The sequence below is a fragment of the Cetorhinus maximus genome, chromosome 3 (assembly GCF_964194155.1).
Source record: "Cetorhinus maximus chromosome 3, sCetMax3.hap1.1, whole genome shotgun sequence".
NCBI lineage: Eukaryota > Metazoa > Chordata > Chondrichthyes > Lamniformes > Cetorhinidae > Cetorhinus > Cetorhinus maximus.
In genome coordinates this window covers 169,776,167-169,803,911 of record NC_135881.1, presented here as the reverse complement: position 1 = coordinate 169,803,911, position 27,745 = coordinate 169,776,167, and the positions used below count along the sequence as shown (strand labels likewise).

At 42.2% G+C, this 27,745-nt stretch overlaps 1 protein-coding gene across 7 annotated transcripts in view; it reads left to right on the top strand.

The window, feature by feature from the left end:
- The window catches only part of kif13a (kinesin family member 13A), a 327,451-nt gene that overhangs the window by 238,863 nt on the left and 60,843 nt on the right, over positions 1 to 27,745 (top strand). For 4 of the 7 annotated variants that reach the window (XM_078539267.1, XM_078539263.1, XM_078539268.1 and 1 more), the window contains exons 17-26: positions 797 to 1,028; positions 3,809 to 3,971; positions 6,988 to 7,134; positions 8,219 to 8,368; positions 8,624 to 8,782; positions 13,714 to 13,887; positions 14,048 to 14,199; positions 14,987 to 15,119; positions 15,738 to 15,884; positions 24,659 to 24,691. In XM_078539267.1, the coding sequence (XP_078395393.1) occupies positions 797 to 1,028; positions 3,809 to 3,971; positions 6,988 to 7,134; positions 8,219 to 8,368; positions 8,624 to 8,782; positions 13,714 to 13,887; positions 14,048 to 14,199; positions 14,987 to 15,119; positions 15,738 to 15,884; positions 24,659 to 24,691 (1,490 nt within the window). The remainder of the gene's footprint in view (positions 1 to 796; positions 1,029 to 3,808; positions 3,972 to 6,987; positions 7,135 to 8,218; positions 8,369 to 8,623; positions 8,783 to 13,713; positions 13,888 to 14,047; positions 14,200 to 14,986; positions 15,120 to 15,737; positions 15,885 to 24,658; positions 24,692 to 27,745) is intronic. The other 3 variants (XM_078539264.1, XM_078539266.1, XM_078539265.1) reach the window with 3 other exon arrangements.

Here is a 27,745-nt window from a genome sequence, read left to right as displayed (position 1 = left end):
TGAGGTTCCTTTCACTTTGGTTCCTTTGCAGACAGTTGTAGGCTTACAGCTGCTTTGATATTACATGCCTCTGCCCTACACACACAAAATTGCTTTCTGTTATACCCAGCACTTGTCTTTGAATGTAAATTCTCATTGTATCATGAGGCCCTTTGAACTCCACCTCTTCTAACAATAAAACCCCTTTTATGGTGCCAATTTTATTAGTAATATAAACATATTGCTCGGTGTCTCATAGCTAGGTGCAAGATTTCACTCCCCTTCTTAAATGCTCTATTCAACAAAATGCAAATGTTCTCTACCTTACTGTTTACATTTCAAAACTACTATACATCAAAGCACCCAGACTAGCTGGCTTTGACCTAATTAAAACACACACACACACTCACACACCCACAGACTAAACCTCTATTTTAAAAAAATAATTTCAATAACATTATATACATTAATAGCTTCATGACAGTGAGATGTATCTTTGTTGTATCACTATTTAAAGTGAAATTTACTTATTTGAAGTATCATTTGCCTGTTAACTCATGTTTAATTTGTGCTGGTTAGATTCATGTTAAAGTGAAAGTTACAAAAAGTGAAATCTTGATGGTAATTTCTTAATTTGGGGGTCATTTGGTAAATTTGGTAATTTTGGTTTAGGGCTCCCCCATGGGGATCGTAACACATCGAAGTAATTTTTTTTACCTTGTGCTTGCATATTGAAATATTGATAGCTCTTATGTACTGAAGATGGATCATTTGATTTAATGTAAATTGGCTTTAAATACTTTCTTTGATTTCGTAGATCCTGTTCAGAATGTTGTACAGGTTCTTGAGAAGCAGTACCTGGAGGAGAAACGGAATGCACTTGAAGAGCAGCGGTTAATGTATGAGCGTGAACTGGAGATCCTTCGTCAACAGCTGTCACCGGACAGGCTGCACCGGCATAGCATCGAGAGATTATCATTCACCTCTCAAACTGCACAACAAAAAGTAAAACTTTGGTCTGAAGAGAGGTACGGGTGTTTAAGTGAGAGGTGGGAATTTACGTCTTATTGACTTGAGTGCGTGTGATTACTTCGGGTGAGAACATGATGAGGCCTTAGCCGTGTAAAAGCATTTAGTTGTAATTTCTCTTGGCCTCCTCACTACATTCTGTAAGTGCTTTCCTGGGTGTTTCACAATTCTAGACAGAGAGGACCAGCAAGCAACCTTTAGTCAACATCTGCAGTGCTGTTTAATTGGCTCTGTGCAGTTTTCCGCCTCGTGAGACAATGGTTTGCGCCGTGGGGGTCAAATCTGTTTTAAGCTCAGGAGCCCCTCTCTGGTATGGCAGCCGCAGCCACAGTTGCTGCTGAGAAAGTCAGTGGGCTGAGAGAGTGCATGATTCATTTGCCTCTCTTTCTCTGGGCCCCCTTCTTGACCAGCTGAGCTTTTTGTTTCTGCTTGCCTCTTGCAATGGCCTTCCAAACAGTCAGCCTCCAGAGGTCACGGCATCAGAAGCTGTCTTCCGGTTGTCAGTGTCAGTGACTGCTGAATTCATATCCTGCTTATAGCAGAGGTTTGGATGCCAGGAGGTCGTGACCCAGTGGCCAGTTCACCGTATAGAAGTCTTTGGATATACAGCCGTCATCCATCGATGAATGTGGGCGAGCCATTGCAGACATTGTTGGCTTAACAATGAGCGTATGCTCATAAATTAGCAGGCTCCAGAACCTCTTAAGTTGGTGACCCTGTCCTGCTAGGAAATGTCAGGGATATGTCAAAGACCGTGAAGGTGGAATCTGTTCAGCCTTTTCTCCTGTCTAGCATATATTTTCACAGGGCTAGAGGATTGTGCTGAAGACACAGGCTTGGTAGATTCAAAGTTTGGTGTTCTCAGGTTGTTGTTGTTCCCCACACTCATAATCAGCTTGGACATAAAAGCTGCAGCTTTTACGGAGTGTGTGTTGATTTCAGCATCAAATGGCTAACTACTGGTGATTGTGGAGCCTAGATATGTGAAACTATCAATAACCTCCAGTATCACATTGTCAATGCTGATAGATGGTGGTATGGCGACATCCTGGACCATGACATTTGTCTTCCTGATGATGATGGTCAAACCAAACTTATTACAAGCATGAGAGAATTTGTCCATTTGCTGCTGAAGGTGTTCCTCAGTATGGAATGCTCGTGCGGCATCATCAACGTAGAGCAACTCTTTGACAACTTAGCGTACTTTTGTCTTGGATGTCAGATAAGCAAAGTTGAACAGCTTTCTGTCAGTTCTGGTATATGACTAGATACCCTCTTCAGTGAAGGCACTTGACAGCAGCGAAGAGAAGAACATGCCGGAGTGTCAGTGCCAAAACACAACCCTGTTTGACCCCACTATGGATCTCAAATGGCTCCAATGTTGTCCATTCATAGCTGACTTTGTCCACCATGTTGTCATGGAAAGAGGGCATCACATTGAGCAGCCTTGGTGAGATCAATCAATGACGGCAATATACAGTGGTCTCCTTTGCTCACAACATTTGTCTTGCATTGCCGGAATGAGAAGATCATGTCAATTGTAGATCTCCCAGTTCTGAAACCAAACTGCATTCAGCCAGGATCTGCAGTCTAACCAGGGCAACACGGGGAAATACTTTTCCCAAAATGCTCAGCAGGGAGATGCCTTGATTGTTGTTGCAATCACTACAATTTCCCTTGTTTTTGTACAAGGTCACAGTCTTTGCACCACACACCACAGACAGAAAAGTTTGTGCAGATGCTGCAGGGGTGTCAGTTTCCCCTGCTTGATGAATTCAGGTGGTATAGTCTCAGCACCTGGGGTTTTGCCCACGGATTGCGAGTCAATAGCTTTGCTAAGCTCCTCCACTGAAGGTTCACTATTGAACTCTGCCATGGCAGGCAGGCTTTCTTTAGTGCCTAAAGCTTCCTCGATGTTCCCTAGAATACAACTCAAAGTAGTGTTTCATACATCTCTCCAACTACTTATTGAAATCGGTGATGACCTCCCACGCCTTGCTTTCAATGGAGCCATTTTCTTTGCTGATGTATGTGTTATCTTTTTGATCCCTTCATACGTGATCCTTGCATTCCCTGTATCAAAGGGCATAAGGATAATCTGGCAAAGCTGTAACCAGTAATCAGTGGCGCACTGCGTAGCAGTCTGTCAGACTTTACTCTGAGTGGCACTTAGTGCACTCAGTGCTCGAATATCTCTCATAATTAATGAGAGTGAACCACTTGGCTTCAATGACAGGTTCCATCACAGTGATGTTAGCTTTAAACCAGTCAACATTTTTCTACTCTTGCTTCCCATATGTTGAGAGTGCCGTATTGTAGTTAGTGTCTTGTAGAATGTTCCATTTCACATCTGCACTCTGTGGGGGAAGAAGAGAAAGAAGCGCTTGTTCAATTAAGCCGAGGAACTGTTAGTTTTAATCAGGGTAAGCAGCATAATTGGCCATTGGTGGGTTAATGTATTGTCCAATGTTCCATCCCTGTGTAAAAAAAGCACACAGCCCAATTGAATTTCAGTGTGAAAATCATTTATTTACAAAATGAGGGATTTCAGAATTAAAATCTTTATGCTTATTAAAATAGTTCAGAGACATTTTTACTTAATGTTTTCACATTGAAGTACTCATTAATTATGTGCAGTGGAAAGTCTCAAGTTCAATGTATCTTCTGTATAAATGCAAGAAGTGGTACATTAGAAAATAAAACCCCCAGTTGCATACATTTTCCATCACCTATAATCAGTAAATGGTTGTGGGAAAGGAGGAATGTGTTTCATATTTTTCTGTTTTCCTTCCTGTTGCAGAGATCAGCTGTTCCGTCACAGTCTTTCAAAGTTGAGAGAGCAAATAGTGAAAGCTAATGCTCTAGTGAGAGAAGCAAACTTCCTGGCAGAAGAGATGAATAAGCAGACAGATTATCAAGTCACTCTGCAAATCCCAGCAGCAAATCTCAGTGCTAACAAGAAGGTAGCCGATTTCTTGCTATGTAATCAACTCTTAGTGCTCTCAAAATGAACTAGCGAGCCATATGGTTGTAAAGATATGGCATGGTTCAAGAAAGCCCATTTCCACTACCTCAGAGAAACTAGGGCTGCTCGGTATGGCAGCTTTGCCTGGGTCATCACAAACAACAATAACAACTCCCATTTATATTGTACCTTTAACGTAGCAAAACGACCCAAGGTATTTTCCAGGAGCATGATAAGCCAAAAATTTAACGCTAAACAGTGTAAAGAAATATTTGGGCATGTGGCCAAAAGCTTTGTCAAAAAGATGGGTTTTAAGAAATTTAGGGAGGAATTCCAGGGTTCAGGGCTTTGGCAGCTGAAGGCACAGCCATCAATGGTGGGTGATTAAAATTGGAGATGCTCAAGAGGCGAGAATTGAAGGAGCACAGATATCTTGGAAGGTTATAGAGCTGGAGGAGATTACAGAGACAGGGAAGGAGGAGCCCATGGAGGGATTTGAAAGCAAAGGTGATAATTTTAAAATCTAGGTGTTTAACTGGGAGCCATTATAGGTCAGCAAGTACAGGGGTGATGGGTAAACAGGGTATAGTGCGAGTTAGCATGTGGGTATTAATGGCTTAGTAATTGAGTATTTAATTGTTTTTGGGTGGTGGACATTAATTGGGGATTCACTTGCACTCCTATGTAGAAGAGCAAACTGGAACTGTGGCTGTTGGATTAGGAGATCCATATTTGTAATGTGCCTCGGTAAATGTAAGCTTATAAGTGCACAAAGTTTAGATTCCAATTCTATCCTTCACCACTGTTTTGGATGATCTCAAGTTTATGGAGAGTTGAATGTGGGAGACTGGCCAGGAGTTTGTTGAAATAGTCAAGCCTAGAGGCAACAAAGGCATGGATTAAGCTTCAGTAGCTGATGAGCTGAAGCAGGGGTGGAGTCAGCTAATGTTACAGAGATGGAAAAAGGCAGTCTTAGTAGTGGCGGGTATATGTAGTCGAAAGTTCATCTTGGAGTCAAATTTGACCCCAAGGTTCGGAACAGACTGGTTCATATCCCAGGGAAAAATAAAAACCTAAACACAGGGAAGCTGCATTTACCTAAATGTCAGAAATTATACCCGCAGCCCCTTATAGGAAGCCCATCATGCCAACTTTCAAGCTTACACGATTGAAATCACTGTTGACACAACGGAAGTTGCACAAAAATAAAAGCAAAAAACTGTGGATGCTGGACATCTGAAATAAAAACAGAAAATGCTGGAAAAGTCAGGGTCTGGCAGCATCTGTGGAGAGGGAAACAGAGTTAATGCTTTGAGTCCAAAATGACTCTTCTTCACAAGTTGTACCTCCAGGGTTGTAGTTAAGGTTGTTCTTTGTGATATTTGGCTCGTATTATTACTAATCAGTATCGTGTGGCATTTGGATTATTTTAATAAACTACTAGCAAAACCGTAGCAAAGAAACACATTCCTGTAATTTTGTTATTGGCCATTCACTACGGAAACACAAATTCTCCTGCTTTTCATGAATAGAGTAATCTTGGGCCTCTAATGGATCCTGCATCCTGAACACAGGTAAAGAATACTTCAGCAGTTAACTTGTTCCCAGAATCAATATTAATTCTTCCCACAATCATAGAAATTATACCATAGAAAGAGGTTATTTGACCTATCATACTTGCGTCGATTTATATTTAGTTGATGTTATAGTCTCTGGTTCAGTAGCCACCTGGGGTAAACCCGCCCATATTCCAATAACGCTCTAGGAAAAAAAATTCTTCTACTTTGCCACTTTGTCCTTTCAGCGGTGTCCCTGAATCTGCATTAATTTGTTGCTGATTTGCCAACTAATGAAAACAACCTTTTCATTATTTAGCTCCTGAAAACCTTTTGTGATATTCTTATCTCTCGCCTCCCCCACCCCCCAGACCTTCACCATTTCAGTTTATTTTAGAAACAAGGTGCAGTTTTTCAGGCCTGGTCAATATTTTCCATAACTCCTCATTATTCCTATAATTGGCTGCCTTGAATTGTAGGCAAAACCCCAAAATCTTGTAAAAGAAACATCAATTTTGTTTTGGTGTTTATGTTCAATCTCTGTGCACTTTAAAGATCTTTGTGTCTGCACTCCGAGCTTTCTGTGTTATTCCATAATTGGAAAGTGAATAATTCTATTGTTGGGAATACAAGTTTGTAAATTGGTCTCCTGGCCATCAGTGCCCCCTAACACCAATACAACAAATTAACTGGACATTTAGCTCATTGCTGTTTGTGGAAGAAAACTGTGCCCACATTGGCTGCAACATTTCCCTATATGACATTAATGAGTACATTTCAAATGTAATTTGTACTGAGCGTGAAGTTCTTTGGGATGCTCTGAGGATACGCTTGGTGTTCTATAAATGCAAGGTTAACCTTTCTTGTTTGCTCATCAGTTCCGGTATGTGAGCATCCTTCGATAGTTTAGTGAAATAGTTATTGACAGAAAATGTTTTTTTCTTATCTCTACATTTTCATTATGTCCGCTGTCAGTTGCATGCATGGAGTGATGCCTCCTCAGCAATCTCTTTGTGATGATCACTGCATAAGATAATTATGGGCTTTGCATCTTACTATGCTTTTATCTCAGTCCCTTCTTCCAGTTTTTTTTTGAGCTCCACATATTTTGGCCACTTATCTTTCTAATACAAAAACGATGGAGAGAGACAAAGACAGATTAACCTGACAGAAAGGTTTCAGCTCTACCTTTCTGTGAGCTTTGACAATGGGTCCAACCAAAAGGTTAACCTGCATTTTCTCTTTTAAAATACTGATGGACCGGCTGACTCTTTCAGAAGATTTTGTTTGTGTTTCAAACTTGTGGCATTCGATGTATATTGTGTTTTAGCTCCTTATATTTTTTTTTAATTGCTAGATTGGTGAAGGAATGTATGTCTTATGCTGGTAATATGCAGTGATTATTCACCACATACTATGCATTATAAGCAGTTTTGAATCTGCTCTTTATCAAAATAGAGAGGAGCAATTGTGAGTGAGCCAGCTATCCAAGTACGACGCAAGGGAAAAGGTACCCAAGTCTGGGCCATTGAGAAGCTAGAGAACAAATTGATTGATATGAGAGACCTCTATCAGGATTGGAAGGAGAAAGATATGGTCGAATATGTGAGTACAAGGAATTCTTAGGAACAGAACTGCTTGTAAGGAAAAATTACATGTATTCTGCCTAATGTCTGCTATTGCCTAAAATTGTCTGTTGTCATTTGCTTATTGGTATTAGGAACAGAGTGCCAATATAGCGCATTGTGGTCTAGAAGATTGCAGTGATAGAATTTCAATTTGTAATCGTGAATTCCCACACTGGTGAGTTTTTAGTCATAGCCAAACTACAGTGGGAGGTGCTGAATAGAAAGTCAGGCTAACCTGACAGACTGGATGACCTCTTCCCATTGTTGTTTTCATGGCTTGTAACATCAGATAGCTGAATAGGCAGCTAATTAAATTGCAGATTTATCCGTGACTGATTCGAATTCACTGGATGTCCTTATATATATGATATCTATCAGGAGGATTCTGAGTCAGAAGCTTGTAGGCTCAAGTACCACTGTAGAGACTTGAGTGCAAAATCCAGGCTGGCACTTCAGTGCAGTACTGAGGGAATGATGCATTGTCAAAGCTGTGGCATCTTTCAGATGAAACATTAAACTAAGACCCCATCTGCTCTCTTGGGTGGACGTAACATTTGCTATGGCAATATTTCAAAGAAACGCAGGGAAGTTCTCCCTGGTGCCTTAATCGATATTTGTCCCACAACCAACACCACTAAAAACATATGATCTGGTCATTATCACATTGCTATTTTGTGGTACCTTGCTGTGTGCAAACATCACTTATTTCATTGGCTGTCAAGCGCTTTGGGACACTGAGGTAATGAAAGGTGTTACATAGATGCAAATACTTTCCTCCTTTAAGCTAGGGTTATAGCAGACAACCCAAGCACCAGTGCTAGTTTTGTTTGCTCAAATCAACTTATTCTGCAAACCCAAAACCCTGCTACTCACTAGATAAACTCAACCACTCATGGGTGGTGGTAGTAGGGATGCATCTTATAGGAATGAAATACAGAATACATGTTACTATTACACATATCCAAAGGTATTGCCAGAAATTCCTTTTTCACTTCTCCCTTTCTGAAGTGAAAGGAACTTCCTTCTTTATTATAATCATAATTCTTTTTATTCTATTTCAGTACAATAAAATTCTCAGTAAACACGGGGACCCTTTCTACGAGGCGCAGGAGAACCACAACTTGATTGGTGTAGCTAATGTCTTCTTGGAGTGCCTTTACCACGATGTGAAACTTCAGTATGCTGTTCCCATCATCAGTCAGCAGGGGGAGGTGAGAGTTGGCTTAAAGAAGGCATATTAGATACTAAGTATTTCTAAAACTGTTTGCCTAGATCCTTGTCTGTTAAAAGTTGATTTTTTTTATTTTAGTAAAAGATAAAGATGACTGCATTTTGCTGTATATATTCTATACCATTTAGACTGCAATATGTCAAACTTTCAAGAAATCATTTGCCAAATGATCTAATAAAATCTGAAGGAGATATGTAACATTGTGAAAGTTTTCTGACTATTTTCTTAAATTGAGGTTGCTGGCCGGCTCCATGTGGAGGTGATGAGGGTGAGTGGTGTGGTTCCAGAGCGTCCGGATGGTGGTGACGATTCTTCAGAGAACTCGAGTGGAAGCTATGAAGTAATGGATAATAATGGTGAAATTGTGCACATGGCAAAGAAACTGACCTGCAGGGTAAGTGAGAATAAACCTCTTGGTCATTGGAAATCTTTGGAAATGTTGATTCACCAACAGAAACAACCCGTCACTTGTTACGAACATATTTTATTTTTTGATGATTTCTTTCCAAAGCACTAAACATAAAGTTGGAAAAAAGTTTTAAAAAATAAAATTTTCAGCCTCATCACTTTATGGATTTATCAGTACAGAATATCCTTCCAATTAAGAAATGCAATTGGAAGTAACACCCAAACAGATACAATTTTCTTAAATATTGCTCCTTTTTAAGGGTCTGAGTTTCTACTTAACAAAATTTGAGACTAATATATTGCTTAACTTTCAAACCTTTCTCCCTCCTTCCCCACCCCATCTACTGCATGATTGCATTCAGTTAAAATTAGGATGACCTGAACTGAATGTAATCTGAATGATTTTATGCTGGCAATTGCCCAGATACAAAAGATGGGCAGTGTGCGTATTAACAGTATTAAGTTACCAACTTAGTGCCATGTCCACACTTCTCCATCTTAACATATCAGGAGAGTTGTAAGACAAACTTGGGTTTGCAGCCTGGGTGAAGAAAGAAAGTGTTTTTTTATGCACTTGATGTTTATACTTGTTCAAAGAATGGAATTCAGCTGTCAGTCAGAAAGATACAAAACTTCAATTATAGAACAAATACTTTATGTTCATGTAGCACTCATACAGAAGGCCATCTCAAAGCATTTTATAGAGCAGTAGACAATGAGCATTTCACAAGCAGCGGGGGAGAAAGAAAAATGGGGAAAGCTGCAGGTGAAAGTAAGTCAAAGTGTGGGTCTTTTGAAGTGCAAGAGAGTACATAGTGGAGATGCTGAGGGACGGATACCAGCAGGTAGTGGCTGATGGAGCAGTAGTTGATGGTGGAACAGAAGAAGCAGGAAATGAAATGTAGGCTTGTGTCACTTGAGCAGAAGCTGTTCAGAGTGATGTGCGGATGGAGATATGGGGAAAGTTGAAGACATGGAGGCATTTGAAGGTAAGAATGAGAATCTAACGTTGAGTCTCTGAGGCATAAGAAGCCAGTTGTGTGGTAAGGGCTTGAGGGGATCACAGTGTGGGTCTTTGGGTGAAGTCATAGTTGTGACATTCTGTATGATTTGTAATTTGAGGGAGAAAATGGGGAGGCAGATGAGGCACATTGGCAAGGTGCAGTCTTAAGATGTTCCATGTTATAGTTTTGGCAGCCGAGATAGGCAGTGTTTCAAAGGTGACAAAAAAACAGTTTTGGTCAAGGTTTGGAGATATCGAAGGATATTGAGTTGGTGATTTGGGCAGATTGTGCACATCTAGTCTAGGTGTATCCTGAGGTGGCAGTAGGTGTATTTTTTGGAGTCGTAGCTAGGGTTGTGTAGGTATTTGGGAGCTGACTAAGGTGGTTTTCCTTTAACTTGAAGAAGCATTCTCTCATCTAGGTCTTATTGTCAGATCATATTAGAGGGAGCGGCAACAGCTTTGAGTCAATGAAGGAAGTAATATTGAGTGCCATCATCATAAACCTGCAAGCTAATAGTACATTTAAGCCTATATTGCTACAGGGGCAATGGGGATAGGGCTGTGCGATATTTGTAAGTTTTTCAATCTCTTCCTCTATGTTTGTGATGTCTTTTTCCCTGTTTCTTTGCTCCCATAATATATAAATAAAAATATTGCTGTCACATTAGGGTATTCCCTCAATTTGATTTTTCTCCTTCTGTCCCTCAATTGTCGTGTGTCCTTCCTTGCTCTCTATGATAAAAGTAAAATACTGCAGGTGCTGGAAATCAGAAATAAAAAACAGAAAATGCTAGAAAAACTCAGCAGGTCTGGCATCATCTGTGGAGAGAGAAACAGAGTTAACGTTAACTCTGTTTCTCTCTCCACAGATGCTGCCAGACCTGCTGAGTTTTTCCAGCATTTTCTGTTTTTATTTCTTGCCTCCCCTATGTTTTTCTTGCTGATTGATCTATCTTTTTGTCCCTGACTCATCACTACTCGATGTTGCTTTCATTATCTTTCGAAATCTGTCTTCCCCAACATTGATATCTGTTTGCAATCCTCTGAATTTCTGTCTTTCTGTTGCTGATCTACCTGCTTTAGCTCTGCAATTTTGTCTCTAGGCAATCTCTTTCTTGCTTGCTCTCAGCCATGGTTTTGCTTCTCTGCCCTTTATATCAGCCTCTCTTTCATCTCTGTCCATCTGTTTTTCCCATTATACTGACATCTGATATCTCTTTCCTACCTTTCGTTCTCTCTTTTCCTTCCCCTACCCACTCCTTCCCTCTTTGTTTTCCCATCCCCCAAATGTTTGCTACCTCTTTTTTTTTGTTGTAATTGTCAGTCTGTTCCTCTGCACCAGTGCAATGCAGCCCTTCAAATAATTGCTGGAGAATTCCACCCATTATGGTCTCAGAGCAAACAGAATTCCACTTTCACAAGAGATAGTCATGCATTAGGGTCCAGGGAGCTGCGGGCCAGAATGCACAATTTTGTTAGTGGTTGAGAGTGGTCAGTTTTATTGCTGATGGCACTGCTGATAGCTAATTTTAATATTGAGGACAGTGTCCTTTCAGCTGTGGCTCAAACGTGAAGCAGGGGAGAGGAAAACATACAACTGGGGACGTAAGTGTGTGGGTCAGTGGCAGTCAGCAGCTCGGCTAGGAATCTATGGGCTTTGACTTGAAGTAGAAGATAAGTTTTCAAAAATTCAGAAATATTTTGAATTGCAATTTAAAATTGCCCTTATTAACTTTGAGGGACATAAGACTTGTGTTTACTGCTGCATGCGCATTGAGGTTTGCACTATTTTAAAATGAAACTGCAGCTCAGTGCATGTGGTTGTAATTAAACCATCAGCCTCTAAAAAAGCTTTGCACTGGATTTTGTGAAACAGCTGCATAAACAGCTCTCTGATGTCAGCTGCTCTGTTTCAAGCCCATAAAATGGTAACTATCAAAGGGCCACAACCCATATACCGGCTTTGTGATTGGTCACATATGTGATTGACAGAACTATGGGCTAGTGAATTGGAGAAACTAACAGATATCCAGTCATTGAAATTTGGCAGGCAGGTACAAAAGCAAAATAGATACCATTTATAATCAGTATTAAACTTGAGTGAATTGTAGGTTGAAATGATATTTTCAGATTAAATGAGTGCCGGGAGTGCATGTCTCAGCTACCTATGAGGCCTACTGCTAAAGAAGTCTGATTTATGTGCATTTTCTGGAAAAATTACTAAGTCTCAAATGCTGAAGTGAAGTTCCGAATTTGGAATAAAAAAATACTGCTTGTAAACAGTGCCACTGAAACTTGTTACATATATTTAAAAAGGTTAAATTAATGGTGGTTACTTCTTCACTACTGGGTACATGATAGAGCATGAACATGCATGTCACCCCCAAGTGTCTAAATCAGGCTTGTCCAGACCGCACGACCCCTCACAGCCCCTCTATGTGGTCCCCGGAGTGTTTGTTGAAAATGCCTGTAGGACGGGTCAGTTGGTTTAAAGATTTCTGCAGGGGACTGCTCCTTCAATCACAGCCTGTTTCTCTCCCATGTTTGCTGCTGATGGGCTCACTATTGAACTTATCAGCAGCAGACATGAAAGAGAAACGGGATGTGATTGGAGAAACAGCGAACACTGGCAACTCTGGAGCACGCAGGGCCACCGCTCACCGCGCTTTCCCCCTTGGCTTACAGTGCTTCAGCCTGGCTATGACCACATTCCCTTCCGGCTGTGTTCCCCCCCCCACCCCACCCCACCCTAGCTCCGCCCGTGCTCCCCCTTCACCCCACCCACCCCACCAAGAGGGTGTGTGTATGTCTTAAGAGAGAGCGCGAAGGTGTGTGTGTGTTTGAGAGAGGGGGTGTGTGTGTGTTTGAGAGAGAGAGACGGGTTGTGTGTGTGTCTGAAAGAGAGAGGGGGTGGGTGTGTGTGTGTTTGAGAGAGAAAGTGTGTATGTTTCTGTTTGAGAGAGAGAGGGGGGGTGTGTGTGTATGTCTGAGAGAGGGGGTGAGCCTGTGTGTGTGTCTGAGAGAAAGGGTGAGTGTGTGTGTCAGAGAGAGAGAGAGACAGTGTGTTTGTCTCTGAGAGCGAGAGAGAGACTGTGTGTGTGTCTGAGAGTGAGGGCAAGGGTGTATATGTGTATGTACATCTGAGAGGGCGAGCGGGTATGTGTGTCTGAGAGGGAGGGCAACGTGTGTGTGTGTCTGAGAGAGAGGGTGAAGGTGATTGTGTGTGTGTGTGTGTGTGTGTCTGAGGGAAAGGGCAAGTGTGTGTGAGAGAAAATGAGAGGGTGAGTGTGCATGTGTGAAAGAGAGGGTGAGTGTGCATGTGTGAGACACGGAATGGGGGGATGTGGTGAGAAGGAGGGGAGTGTGTTCTGGCTCACTCCCAGTCTGTGTTCTCATTCACCTTCACCCCCACACACCAAAAGGCACTTTCACCCACCCTCACAGTGGTGAGACTGGGAGTGAGGTGGACACACACAATCCATCCTTTTGCACTCGAATGGTCATTTTCATTTTTAAAATTTTTTTAAATAACTAGTCATTTTATTGTTGTGATTTTTTTTGGCTCAGCAAGTTGTCTTTTTTTTTAACAAACCTTGTCTTTCTGAAATTGGCTCCCACCCCCAAGTGAGAAAAATTAAAATGTCCACCCCCCCCCCCCCCCCCGGCCGCCATTCCAAAAGGTTGGACAACCCTGATCTAAATAAATACCCATCAGAAAGTATGCTGGCAAGTGCCCAAAAAAATTACACTTACGAGGGGGAAAAAAAACTTATTGTATAAACTGTGAGGGACTGCTTATCATAAAAAAACTTGTGCTTAAACTGAAAATATTCACTTGCAGTTATGTCAGTTTTGAGTATGAGTGTTTCTGTTAGTGAGAAGCTTCTCAAGCTGCTACATTATTTCAACAGGTAAAAATAAAAGAAGCGACAGGCCTGCCCCTCAATCTCTCAAACTTTGTGTTCTGCCAATACATCTTCTGGGATCACTCTGACCAAACGGTTGCACCTCCAATGGTCAACCCAGACATGCCATCCATCAAAAACAAGGCCGTTCAGTACACTGTGACATTTGACCACAGTAAGGTGAGCAGCTGCCAGCTGAAGTCTTTGCTCTGTATTGAATGAAACCAAAAGGCACTGTAGTAACAGTTTTGTCGCTTGGATCATTAAAGGACTACCTAGAAAACAGATTTAATGGTTCTAATTGAAGTAAATTCTGGTGGTTTGATGCATAATTTTTCAGGATTTTATGGTGCATGTTACGGAGGAGTTTCTGGAGTTTATTTCTGAAGGAGCTCTAGCCATTGAAGTCTGGGGTCATCGGTGTGCAGGAAATGGCAAAACTACCTGGGCAGTTGATGCATTGCAAGCAAAAACACGCACGCTACGTGACAGGTATAGAGCAGCTTGTTATCATAGAGCATGACAATCCAGTTAATGTGTAGAGTTTAAAGTTCTTAAAGAAACCTAATATCACCTTGGTTGTTCAGTTATTTGGTTCTGCTTTATTATATATTGTGATGCTGACTCCCAGATACATGAATGTTCAAATCAAAGTACAAATATTTTATTCTTAGTACGCCCGTTAGCATTGGGTGACTCGGTATCATTTTATATCTGAAATGCTATTTTTGTCTCCTGTAGATTAACAAAGACGATGTGGGTTTTCAATTTTGGCAAACAAAAAAAATCCCTGATTTTTCTCTCTGGCTGCTTTGTTTTCTCCCTTGGCACTCCCATTAGTTTGAGTTCCTTCTGTAATTTTAGAATATTTTCTTTCATCTGTGTGTTGTCATCCACCCAACTTCTCTACAACTGAGTAAGCAACTGGAACTTCAGACATCACCATTCAGATCTCTACCGTACTTGCTGTGGGTTAACAATATTTACTGAAGCAGATGTGTTGAGCCTTACCCAGCTAGCATAGGATGTGCTCACATTGTTTGAAAACTGTCAGGCGTGTAAATGCACCTCACTCATGATTTTACACCTCATTTTTAACATTTTACCCATGTCGACAACTCTTGACCAAAAGCACATGTGGGGAAATATCATCATATTGTTTTTCTGGGAATATTGATCCAAGCAACACGTAAGGTTGCATGTTTTCTGGAGTTTATTGGACAAGTAACAATGTCTGGACAAATTATCACAAGTGTGGTTGGCTTTTTTGCTGAAATAGATGGAGTGAAGTCACACGTAGGATTGAGATGTGGATCTCGGTGCAGGAACTGAATGAAATGGGAGAGTACACTGCAGTAGAGCTGACTCAAGCCAAGGATGTCAATACTGGAGGTGTCTTCCAGATTAGACAGGTACTTGAACTTTTAAAATATTGGTAGTTGAGGGAAAACATTTGTTACAATCCAGCTTACCTAGACAGTGAAAGCTGACATTATAAGCTCCAAAAATTGAAAAAGGCAAGTGTGTTTGGCTCAAATTAATGACAGCAATCCAAGAGACCCTGTATTTTCTGTTTTTCTATCATATGATCATGATCTACCCATGTGTTAAAATCTTGGATGATTGGCATCCATTTTTGCCTAATTACACCTTTGTGAAGCAACTTTGAGGAGTGTTTTCCCATGTTAAAGATGCCAAATAAATGCAATTTCTTGTTTTTGCTTTGGATTTTCTGTGTTGTTCTTTCATGTCCTCCATTTTTTTTATTCTTTCAGGATGTGGGCATCGCTGGCTAGGCCAGCTTTTGTTGCCTATCCCTAATAGCCTTTGAGAAAGTGGTGAGCTGCCTTTTTGAACCACTGCAATCCATGTGGTGGACCTCTATACACAAGAGACCTCTACTAAATTGTACAGTGAAACAGCACCATTTTAGTTACTATTTTAACAACAAATCTGTTAGGTACCTTCTCTACTGTATTGTTTTCCTTGGTTGAACTAAATTGCGTCTTGTCTGGTCTGTTTTTGTTCAGGGTCAGTCTCGTAGGATTGAAGTTGCAGTTAAACCTGTCCAGCACTCAGGGACATTGCCACTTATGGTCGAAGCTATTTTGTCTGTCTCTATAGGATGCATTACTGCCAGGTCCATTAAATTACAGAGGCCCTTGGATAGTTACCAGGTAAGGGACTTGCATAAACCTTTTGAAGGGGGATTTCAGAGCACTAGACACTTTGTTGAGAACATATTATGAATCAGAAGCAGGTTCAGGAATTTTGATAATTTTCATAAGAGAATTCATATTTGTTCTGACAAATTTTGAATGGGAAAGGGAATTGTCAAGCAATTTTTCAATTTATACAAAAAATCTCAAAGGATGCATCATTTGGAGTAAGGTTTAATGTAAGTAATTGCACATCAATCATTGTTAAAAATAATGTCAGACAACATTCTGGCTGAAAATCCCATGCAATATGCTCAGTAGTCTACTGAGTAATACTGCCATTTTTGTGATCTCAATGCATTCTCAAACTGCTTTTTACTAATTTATACTAGTGTTTAGTAAAGAAGAGGATGCTGACAAAATATCAGTAGAAGCAGAGATGGTGGACGTTATGAGTGCATAAAAACTGATACGCAGGATAGACTGGAAAGGCTGGCTATGCTTAGAGTGGATAAGTCACTTTGTCCGGATGGCTTGCGTCTCAGGTTGCTAAAAGAAGTGGAGTGGAGATCCCGGAAGGTCTTGCTATAATCTTCCAATCTTCCCTAGATACAGGGGAGGTGACAGAGGATTGGAAAGTGGCAAATGTGTCAGTCTTATTCAAGAGAGAGGGTGTAGGGACATTCATGGTAATTATTGGCTGGTCAATTTAGTGTCAATGATGGTTTAGATTTCAGAAAAAATAATTAGGGGGAAAAAGTCAGCAGGCACTTGGAGAGGTTTAAGTTAATTAAAGAGAGCCAGCAAGAATTTGTAAAAGGCAAATTATGCTGACGAATCTAATTGAATTTTCTGATGCAGTAACAGAGAATGTTGATGAAGGGAATGTAAAGGATGCTTTCTATATGGATTTTAAGAAAGCATTTGACAAAGTCCCACACAAAAGGCTGGTTAACAAAATTGTGGTTCTTGGATTTGGCAGGTCAGTGTCAGCTTGGATGAAAAGTTGGAGATTAAGGACAGAAAACAGTGAGTCGCGGGAAAAATTTTTTCAGACTGGAGAATGGTAGACAGTGGTATTCCCCAAGAGTCAGTATCAGGACCACTGCTTTTTTTGATTTATATAAACAACTTGGATATTGGAACAGAGAGTAAAATTTCAAAATTTGTCAGTGAAATCAAATTTGGAAGTGTGGCCAACAGTGGGGATGGAATCAACTGCAAAAGGATATATATAGGCTAGCAGAATAGGCAGATGGAATTTAATATAAAGAAGTGTGAGGTATTCCATTTTGGCAGAAGGAATAGGGTGAGGTAATATAGATTTAATGGCATAAAGGACTTAGAGACAGAGGGACCTTAGTATTCATGTACATAGATCTTTGAAGGCGGCACAACATATTAGGAGAATTATGGGATCTTGGGCTTCATAAATAGAGGTCTTGAGTAGAAAAGGAGGGATGTTATACTGAACCTTTATAAAGTTCTGGATAGGCTACAACTAGAGTATTGTGTCCAACTCTGGTCACAAAAGTTTAGGAAGGATGTGAAGGTCCTTGAAAGAGCAAACAGAATTAACCGAATGGTTCCAGGGACAAGGGATTTTAGCCACAAGGTGACATTGAAGAAGCTTGGGGTTGTTCTCCTTGAATCAAAGGATATTGAGGGGAGATTTGGTAGAGATGTAAAAGGTGATGACAGGTTTAGATAAGGTAGACATGGAAAAGCTGTTCCCATTGGTTGATGCTACTAGTGTGCACAGATTTAAGGTTTTGGGCAAGATATGTAGGGGGGGAAGTGTGGAAAAAATTTTTTATGCAGCTTGTGGTAATGACCTGAAACTCACTACCTACGAGGGTGGTGGAAGCAGAGATAATCAATGATTTCAAAATGAATTTGGATGGGCATTTGAGGGAAATAAACTTGCCAAGTAACAGGGATAGAGTACGGGAATGGGGCTGACTGGATTGCCCTACAGAGAGTTTTCATGGACTTAATGGTCAGAATGGCCTCCTTCCTTGTTATCTCTCCCACTAATTGCTGGTCTATAGAATGCATGACTCTGTGGTGGGACTTTCTTGCCCCACACCCTCCTCTAACTAATATGCTTATAGAAGATTTGGATTCCATTTTATGTTAGCTGCTAGTCCCTTTTCACACTCTCCCTTTGCTTCTCTGTTTCCTTTTTCAGATCCCCACCAAACTTCTTATATCTAGCCTAGTTCTCACTTGTATTAGCAACCTGGTATCTATCATAAACCTCTTTTCCGCCTTTATCGTACTTTCTATCTCTCCTGAGATCTAAGGAGTTCTAGCTTTGCTTACCCAACCTTTCACCCTTGTGGGAATGTACCTTCACTATACCTGAACCATATTCTCTTTAAAGGCAGCCCATTGTTCTGTTATAGTTTTGTCTACAAATCTTTGGTTCCAGTTTACCTGGGCCAGATCTGTTCCCACCCCACTTAAATTGGCCCTCCTCCAATTAAGTATTTTTAATCTAGATTACTCCTTGTCCTTTACCATAGCTAACCTAAACTTTAAGATAGAATGATCACTGTCCCCTAAGTATTTCCCTACTGATATTTGATCCACTTGATCCACCTCATTCCCTAGGACCTGATCCAGCAATGCCTCCTTCCTTGTTGGACGAGAAACACACTGATCCAGAAAACTCTCCTGAACACATTTCAAAAACTCTTCCCCCTCTCTGCCCTTTACACTGTTACCGTCCCAGTGTATATTAGGATAATTAGAGTAGTCACAATGGGAGAATACATAGTTTTTCCATCTCTCTGTAATTGCCCTGCAAACTTCCTGCTCATTATCTCTCCCACTAGTTGCTGGTCTATAGAATACACCTATTAGTGTAATTGTACCTCTATTGTGTCCTAACTTGAGCCAAATAGATTCTGTCCTTTACCACGCTGGGACATTCTCTTACTCCAGCACTCTAATATTTTCCTTAGTTAATTCTGCTGCCCCTCCTCCTTTCCTCACCCCACCTCACCCAGTCCGATGTGTACTTTGTTTCCCCTGCCAAGTTAGTTTAAACCCACCCCAACAGCACTGGCAAATCACCTGAGAGGACATTGGTGTGGGTTCTGTTGAGGTCCAACTAGTCTGAACTTTATCGATCCCATCTCACCCAGAACTTGTCCTAGTATCCCCAAAAATCTAAAGTCCTTATTTCTGCACCATCTCTCCATCTTCATCTGTTCTATCCCCCTATATCTACACATAAGTGTTTGGCACTAGCAGTAATCTGGAGATTACTACCTCCGAGTCCCTTGTTAGTTTCCTTCCCAGCTCCCTAAAATCTGCCTGTAAGGCCTTGCCTCTCTTTCTACCAATGTTGTTTGTTGTTGGTATCGATATGGATGGTGACCATTGGCAGTTCACCCTTGCCCCTCAAGAGTGCAGTCTCTCAGTGAAATCCTTGACCCGGGCACCAGAGAGGCGACATACCATCCTGGTTTCACGACTGCAGCTGCAGAAACACCCGTCTGTTCCCCTAACTATAGAATTCCCGATCACAATGGCTTTCACAATTTCTTCCTACTCCCCTGTACAGCTGAGCTAGCAAGATGGTGTGGAGTTGGCTAAGTATACACCCCCCAGAGGAACTATTACGCTCATCAATATTCAGAACTGAATACCAGTTGGAGAACAAGATGCACTCGTGACTCCTCCTTCCACCTTCCTGGTACTCCTCGACTGCCTGGTGGTCACTTATTCCCTCTGCCTGTGTGCTGTTACGCTGCAATCTGACCACGTCAAGAAACATGCTATTCACATAGCTCTCACCCTTGCGGATGCACTGCAGTGAAACCAGATGCTCAAGCTCCAACACCCAGAACTTGAGCTGCTCCAGTGGATGACACTTCTTGCACATGAGAAGCATCCTGGATTTTACCAAATGGAACAGGATATGCACTCCATAGGACTGAGGTGCCCTGCTATGCTTCAAATGACAACTGCTTAGTTCGTTGATTGCAGCAGTTACGCCAAGTAGAGACCGCCTTATGGACTCATGTTATTAAATGAGCACTAGCTAGTTCACAGTGATGCTGTGGAGGGTTGTTGCTGAATGGTGCTGTATGGCTGTGTTGAGCAATTGGAAAAGGTGGAGCCACCTACATAACTAGATTTATGTTTGAGTAATTGGCAAATTGCTAAAACATTGGCTGGAATTTTCCGGCCCCATTGGTGTTGGGCGTCATGGTGGGCGGCGGGAGGATGACAATATGGTGAAAAGGACAAAAAATTGGTTTTGCGCTACATGAAAGCACAGCAGGATCATCTGATGGTTTCCGCTATGGCGGAATGCCAATCCCCTGGAGGCTGGCGTGAACCCGCTTTGCATCCCACTAATGGGAAGCAGAGTAAGGCCCAATCGGAATCGTCCCTCCATGGCAGGTTTACCTTTACACCGGTGGGAAAACACATCTGGACAAGTGTGATGTGCAGAAGTCAGGACTTGCCAATCGGGTCTTAACCAGATCGCGGACATCCAAGGAGCAGAAGATCCTGGAGGAACACGTGCATCGCATGCTGGGTGGATTCTCATGGACATGGCTCCACCGCGAAGCAGCTCTCGGAAGGTGGGAGGTCTCTGTTGATGTCTCAGGTCTGCTTCGGAACATCATGGTCTTGGCCAAGGGCTGCTATGGATGATCGGCGAAGGAGGGGAGAGGAAGGTCCAGCTGTGAGTGAGAGAGGAAGGTGTACCGGGTGGTGGGGTGTAGGAGAGAAAGGTCTGAGTTTGACTTGAAGGTGTACTGGTGGTTTGTTGGAGGGGTTGGGAGTGGGGGGTGGGGGGGGGGGGGGGTTAGAAGGGTGGTGTGGAATGAAGGTGTCGGGCTGTGAGGTTGGGATGGGGGGAAAGAATGTATCGGGTGTGAAGGTGTCGGGGGAGAGAGGTTGGGAGGCTGGAGATGAAGGAGTTGGGCCAGTCGAGGGAGTACAGTGGAGGAGGGTGTAATGGGGGAGAATGCGGCAACTGGGGAGGAAGGTGTAAGGGAAGGAGTTCAGAGTGGGGAAGGAGTAAGGGTGGAGGGGGGAGTAAGGGGTTTGGTGAACGTGCAAGGGAGGGGTCTGTCGGATCAATGACTGCCTCCTGGGGAACAAACTGAGGGTGGGTGTGGTGAGTATGAGAGGGGGGCAGGGTGAGCTGGGAAGATGAGGATACAATGGTAGCGGTAGAAAGGACGGCGAGGGTGATTGGTGGGTACTCAGAGGCAGACATAGACCCTGGGGGTGGGAAGGAGGAGGTCGGGGAGATCAATGTGATTGGGGGTGGGAATCTTAGGAAGGTACGGAATGTGCATGTTCACCTAGACACCTGGAATGACAAGGTTTCGGGTTGATAGGTGACGGTGATGCCAGGAGTTTAACTGTGATGGGGGAAAGGACATGGACGACTGGGGGAGGGGAAAGGATAGGAGCTGAGCAGAAATGTGACCACTACCATTTTTCTCTAATCGAAAGTGAGTGGAGCCTCGTGTTGGACGGGCACAGGTGCTGCATGGGAGTGCGATCAGTGGGTGGGCAGGGATGCAGGTCAGCTCAGATGGAAACTGAAAGAGAACCCCAGCAGGCAGCATTGAAAATGCTTGGGACATTGAGATACGTGTGATGGAGGAAAGCTCCACGTGCATGGGAGACTGTTTGCATGTGGTCCCGAAAGGCCCTGCCACACACACACACTTCTCCCTCCAGAATCAGTCGTAGTCCAGCTGTGTGCAGCTGAACTGCCAATGTGGGGTGGGGGAATGCAGGGAGAGGACTCAGGAAGCCTGTAAATGAAGCTGAAAGACACCATTATACATTTTTCGGTGAAAGTGAATTTTTTTCAAATTAAAAAGTGGCAAAATGTGTTCACCTGTGCAACCACTTGTGATCACAAGTTCTTCACTTTTTGAGGCCTACCACCGCTTCTAGGTGCTGCCCTGACATCCGCAGCAGGGGTGGAGACAGCCTGTGCCATTGTTGGCCCTGTTGCCTCGAATGACTTCGGCGTGGGTCCTCTGGAGAACCTAGGCTTGAGGACCCCAACTTGCTTTGGCTGTCCTCTTGTGGGCCAGCTGCTCCCTCTGCGATGACAGAGGACGAGATTGAGGGGGTCACAGGCAAAGAGGACTCGGAAGGAGAGGACAGCCTCTGAGACTCCCGAGTGGATGACCGAGGGGTGTCCAGCTGCCACTCCTCCGAAGGCCTCGGCCTGGCTCCTTGAGAGGATGGAGTACCTGGAGCTATGTCAAGGTGCCCCATTTCCCCCTCATGTTGCCACTGCAGGAACTTGCCCATGACTAACATGATGGAAAGAAGGTCTGCATGCATCTCCGTGTTCTGCTGGACCAGGGTCTCCATGGCATCTGCCATCTTTCCCATGGAGACCTCCATACATGCACATGTGGGCGCCACTTCATCAGAGAGCAGCTGGGCGCATGCTTCCAACTCATGTGCCACTCTGTTGAGGGCTTCCAACAGCTCTGCGTGATGTTCCCCCATCTTCTGCTGATACCCCACAATGAGTTGGAAGGCCGAATCCAGAGTCCCTTAATCTGACTCGGACCTCACAGATACCTCTTCTCCAGCAGTCATCCGAGCTTCAGGGAGTTCGGCTGAACCTATCCCCTACTGCTGAGGACACGTGTCCGTGCAGTGACCATCAGATTGTGAACCCGAACTTGCTCTAGATCTTGGTCCCACTGAGATGTGTTCTCTGCGCTGATGGGGGGTGTGGGTAAGCACTGTGATGGGTCTTGCAGGCTGTTTATTTCCAGCTCTTCAATGGAGGAGGTGTCCTCTTGGCTGGAAGTGCAGTCCTGCCTGGATGGAGCTGAGTGACTGGCTGGCTGAGGGTGTCGGTCGCTTGACAGAGCTCCCTATGAACCAAAGTAAAGATAATTAGCGCATGGCAGCAGAGTCAAAAGCAGGAGAGAGAGCACTCACCATTGAGAGGGGGATGATGTGGGTGTTCACCGCCAACCTCACTGTCACTTCAGGCACGGTCCATTTCCTCACCAGTCAGCGCGATGGCACACTGCTCAAAGTGAGTGAGGGGCCTAATGTGGGCCAATCCAACCCTGGTCCAGGGCCCCTCCCTGCTGTTGTGAGCCAACTTCTCTTGTATGAATACAGATGTAGAGAGTTTGAGCAGGATGCATAACACTGTGCGAAATGTTTGTGTGGTGAGCAGAGCTATGGATGGGATGAGGACGTGAGCTTCAGAGAATATGAGTCCATTGGAGAAGTGAGGGTGTGCTTGAGAGTTAGTGGTGTTGTCCCTTGAGGCATGAGATCCCTGTGGATGTGTGATGGGTTTGCGAGTACGAGAGTTGAGAGTGATGAGGTGGTTGACTTACCCTGGCAGAATGGATGAGAGCACTCATCCTCTTCCTGCACTGGATGGCTGACCTCCTCTGTGCTCTGTTGGCACTGACCGCTGCTGTCATTGCCTCCCAGGCTGGATTGGTGACTCTGGTGGACCTCCAGCGGCCAGAGCGGGGATAGAGGACATCGCAGCAGCTTTCCACTGTGTCCAGGAGGCATCACTAAATTTGGTGGCTGCGTCTTCTTTGCTTTCGGGGCCATCTGTTGTCTGGAGCAGTCCTGGTCTGAAGACATGTAGTAGGCTGCGCTCTGGTGCACTTTAAAAATGGTGCCCGGAGCAAGGAAGCACTGAGGTCACCATGTGGTGGGCAAATCCAAGCCCGCCCGCCAGTGACCTGGCATGTTCCCTGTGAATGCACAATTAATGAGTGGGATGCACTGGGAATGGGACAATACGGTGTGAAAAGCCACCATTGCGGCCGGCGTGTAAAACGTCCTTTTTCCTGCCCACTACTGCACTTTGTGCAAATCTGGGACAATTGCGTCCACTGACTTTTCACTGTGTTAAGTAATTGACATCACTACATGATGCAGCTGGACTTTGAGTAATAGGGATTACTGCATCATCAGCTAGACTTTGAATAACGAGATTTACTGCATGATTTAGCTGGATGAGGAGTATTAGGGATCACTGCATGATGTAGCTGAACCGTGTTTCAGTCATGGGATGGTGTGTTGCGATTGTGTTAAATATTGCTTGGGCAGGGGAAGTGTCATTGCATCATGTCACTGGGCTGAATTTAAACGACAGGGATTGATACATAAAGTATCTGGGCTATTCTTGAACAATGGCGATTGCTACATGATGTACCTGGGCTGTGTTTAAACAGTGGGATTGCTACTGATGTAGCTGATGAAGAGTTACTCAGATTATTAGATGCAAATTATACTAATTGAAAAGTAATAAAACAGTATCTAATTAACAAAGAATAGAATGGGGGGGCGGGGGGATTGGAATATTTTACTTTGATTATTGTTGGTATTTTCTTAGCTGCTGCTTTGTGTTTCTGTTCATATTCGTCTGGAATTTCTTAAGATTTTTCAAAACCTCATTTTAAAAAAAAATGTTGCAACATGTTTGATTTGTTGCTCATGAAAAACTGCAATGCTTTTTACATGTCAACAGAGTGCTATGGGATCTAATAGCTTTTGAAAAGAGTTTCCATCAATTTGTTTGCATCTCATTTACATCCTGTCTCAAATTACTGTCAGTATAAATTTCTTGAAGAGCCAGGTGTGAATTTTGTATTTAATCTTTTTGAGATGCATAATTTTGAAGGTAAATCACAAAACACTATGTATTTATTATGAACAGTGTAAAACTTTGTGATAAAGTGGTGTTTCTGAAATGTTTGCATGACAGTGTCTTTACTAAGTTTATTTTCTCCTGCCAGAAAGAGGAGGAGGAGGATATGGATAGTTACCAGGTATCGTTGCTATCATAAGTTATATGGCATGAAGCACAACATTGGCCAGCATCAGCAACTGACTCGCAAATTAGGCAATGGAGATGGAAAGTTTAGGTTTTAACAAGTGATAGTTTCTTTTCTTGTATGCACTTTCTAAACCATTCAGTTTTAACAATATCCAATTGTAATTTTCTGAGATAAAATAGATGTCACATAGCACAGGAAAGTAGTGTATCCCTTAATCATGCTTGGATTAACATTATTACTGTTGTTTGAAGCTGTTTAAATCAAATCTTAACATGATGTGTACAGGCATGATCATCAGAAAGTTTAACTTTTGGTGAGGTCAATACACCTAAAATTGTTCTTTTGGGGAGGGTGAATAATGACAACCAAGTATTCATTACAGGTGGTTGAATCAGATGTACCAGAGTAAACCTGGTATGGATCCATGCAGAAACATGTATTATTCATTTTCCACCTCCATGGAAATTTAGGCTGTGCTTTCTTGCAGTCAGTTTGCCTGTGAACAGCAGCTTGTCATCTCAGTAATTTAGAATACTGCTTCAATTTTTAACAACATTTTATATTGTTTTTTTGTCCCATCATCAAACCCAGTCAGGTATTGGAATCCTGTTTCATTGTTCTTTCAGGCATCTTATGGAAATTGGCATGGTGTAAATCGTTTATCCATCAGACTGTTAGAACATCGCTAAACACCTTGTACTTCAACATTTACTTTCCCTCAACAGCTAAGCATATAAACAAGTGAAATCTTCTTCCAACACTTCTTACACTGTTAGGCTACATGGAACCTGTACCTATGTGAATTAATCTCTAATGCAGGATGATGAAGAATTGATCTAGCTCTTAACTAAACTTGTTAATTCATGTGTTCAAATTCTAGACTGATTTAAAAAAATAACATGTTTCAAATATATAAATTTTTGCTCATATCATTACATATTATAATAAATGGGAAGAAAATGTTGAATCCTCCTTTCTAATTATGATCCTGGTAAAAGCTTTTTTTTAAAAAAGGGATTTGTTTTGACTAAGAAATTAATCAGATCCCACTTTCGTCATGGTATTTGTTATTACAGTCACATAGTTGTTAGGATCCAAGGAGCAGTGGTTATCACAGACCAACAATAGTTGAGATTTTTTGGCCAATGTTCCCAAATCAATCCCCGAAATAAACAATGACCATTGTAACCGTCATGAAGTTATCAGGGACTGATAACCCATTAATGTATCACCTGCCTATACTACATACAGCTCTTAATTTTACAATCACAAGAACATATTGAATCCTCTATACCCATTTTATATTCTGGTATCATATTTTTGAATAACTGTTGCTTTTAGACCCAGGAAATAACTGTTGAAACTGATCTTTGATGTAATTTCATCATCATGAAATCATTCTTTGTTGCAGTTATGTAATTGTAATTAACACAGAAAAAAAAGATTATATTTCTCAGTGGTATTTTTCCCACAAACAGGCTACTTTGCTCAATAAAATGACGAGCACCTGTAACCAAGCACCATGGTCAGTGATTAATGATTTGGAGAGGGACCTTTTTCCTCCTCTTGCTAGACCAGAAACACTGAACAAACCAAAATGCCCCAACTATCCTGCCTGAGAACAACTAACTTAACACAGACAAGGGTTTGGTTCAAAGTTTGTGGTGAGCGACAAAGCAATGGTGCTTGTTGCTGGCCTGGAAGAATGCTGCACGCAAAGATCTAGTTATCTGTGTGTTGTAGTTTGTGGATTTCACCTTTCCCAATGTTATTTTGAAACTGGTGCCAAGTCAAGGAGAACTATAGGCATCCAACAACAATGATGTCATCAAGCTCACCACTACCTCCTTGAGGAAATTAGGGATGGACAATAAATGAAGGCCTTACTGGCTTCGCCAGCAACCTGTGAATGAATAAAAATTGCGGAATATGCAGCCACTCACATTGAACAATTCTCAAAAGTGACAAACCAGAAATGCAATTTACTTTAAAAAAAAAAATTTTGAGGGCACTGCTGGAATATCATTCAAAAATTATATTAAATTATGGATTTTTTATTACAATGGAAAGCTTTGACATTACAGTGGTATAAAATTAGTTTTCCAGAGTCAGAGAGGTTGTTCAGAAGTAATGATTTAGTTAGTCATTAAAAACCTATTTAAACCTCATTAATGGTGCATGATTTTTTAGGGGGGTTTCAAACAACAATATTACTGCATTAAAGGGGAAGTTCTCATCAGATGAGTGAGGACTTCAAAGGTGCATCCTGTGCAGGAACGTGAAATGACTGACAGCAACTTCTGGATTCCTGCATTCACCTGTGCATGCGCAGAAGCCAGAAATTGCTTACAGCTTCACAGTTGTAATGCCATCATTATAACTGCAAAGTCCGGGCCATTGAATGTGAGGCTTTTGAGGAATGGCTCAGTGCCTCAAACAGACAGTGTATGCAAAGCTGAAGGCATAACCATTGCCACGGGATCACAATGTTATTTGGGCACTGGGGAAGAAGGAATTAGGGTGGTGGTTAGATTGGAATGGGACCCAATGATTTAAGTCAGTTCTCTGACTTAGGTGTAAAATATTATTGAAGAAACTGTCCACATACAGGACTTTCAGTAAGCTGTCATTAATCCAAATTTGCAATTGTTTAACCATATAGGTTCAGTTCTCTTAAGTTACTATGCCAAGTAACTAGTGCTTAAACAAGAATATTCCAGCATATATGTTTCAGATCAGTTTACTCTGAACACAGGCACAAATTTGCACTCATGATGTTTCAACATGTCAATTCCTGATCTCCTGTGTGCCACCTTCTGGCATAATGTGATAAAGCATAAACACATGTTTATATGTGATAAATTAAAAATTACATTTACTTATGGTCATTAGAAAAAGCCAAAAATTTGGGGAAACAAAGTCTGAAAACAAGTGGGGCACTTAGCTATGACTAAAGTAATGTAATGGTTAAATGTGTCTAAAAGCATACACTGCTCAACTGTTTTGGTTAACCTATGAGTTGTTTCCAGGAAGTTAGCCAGTATT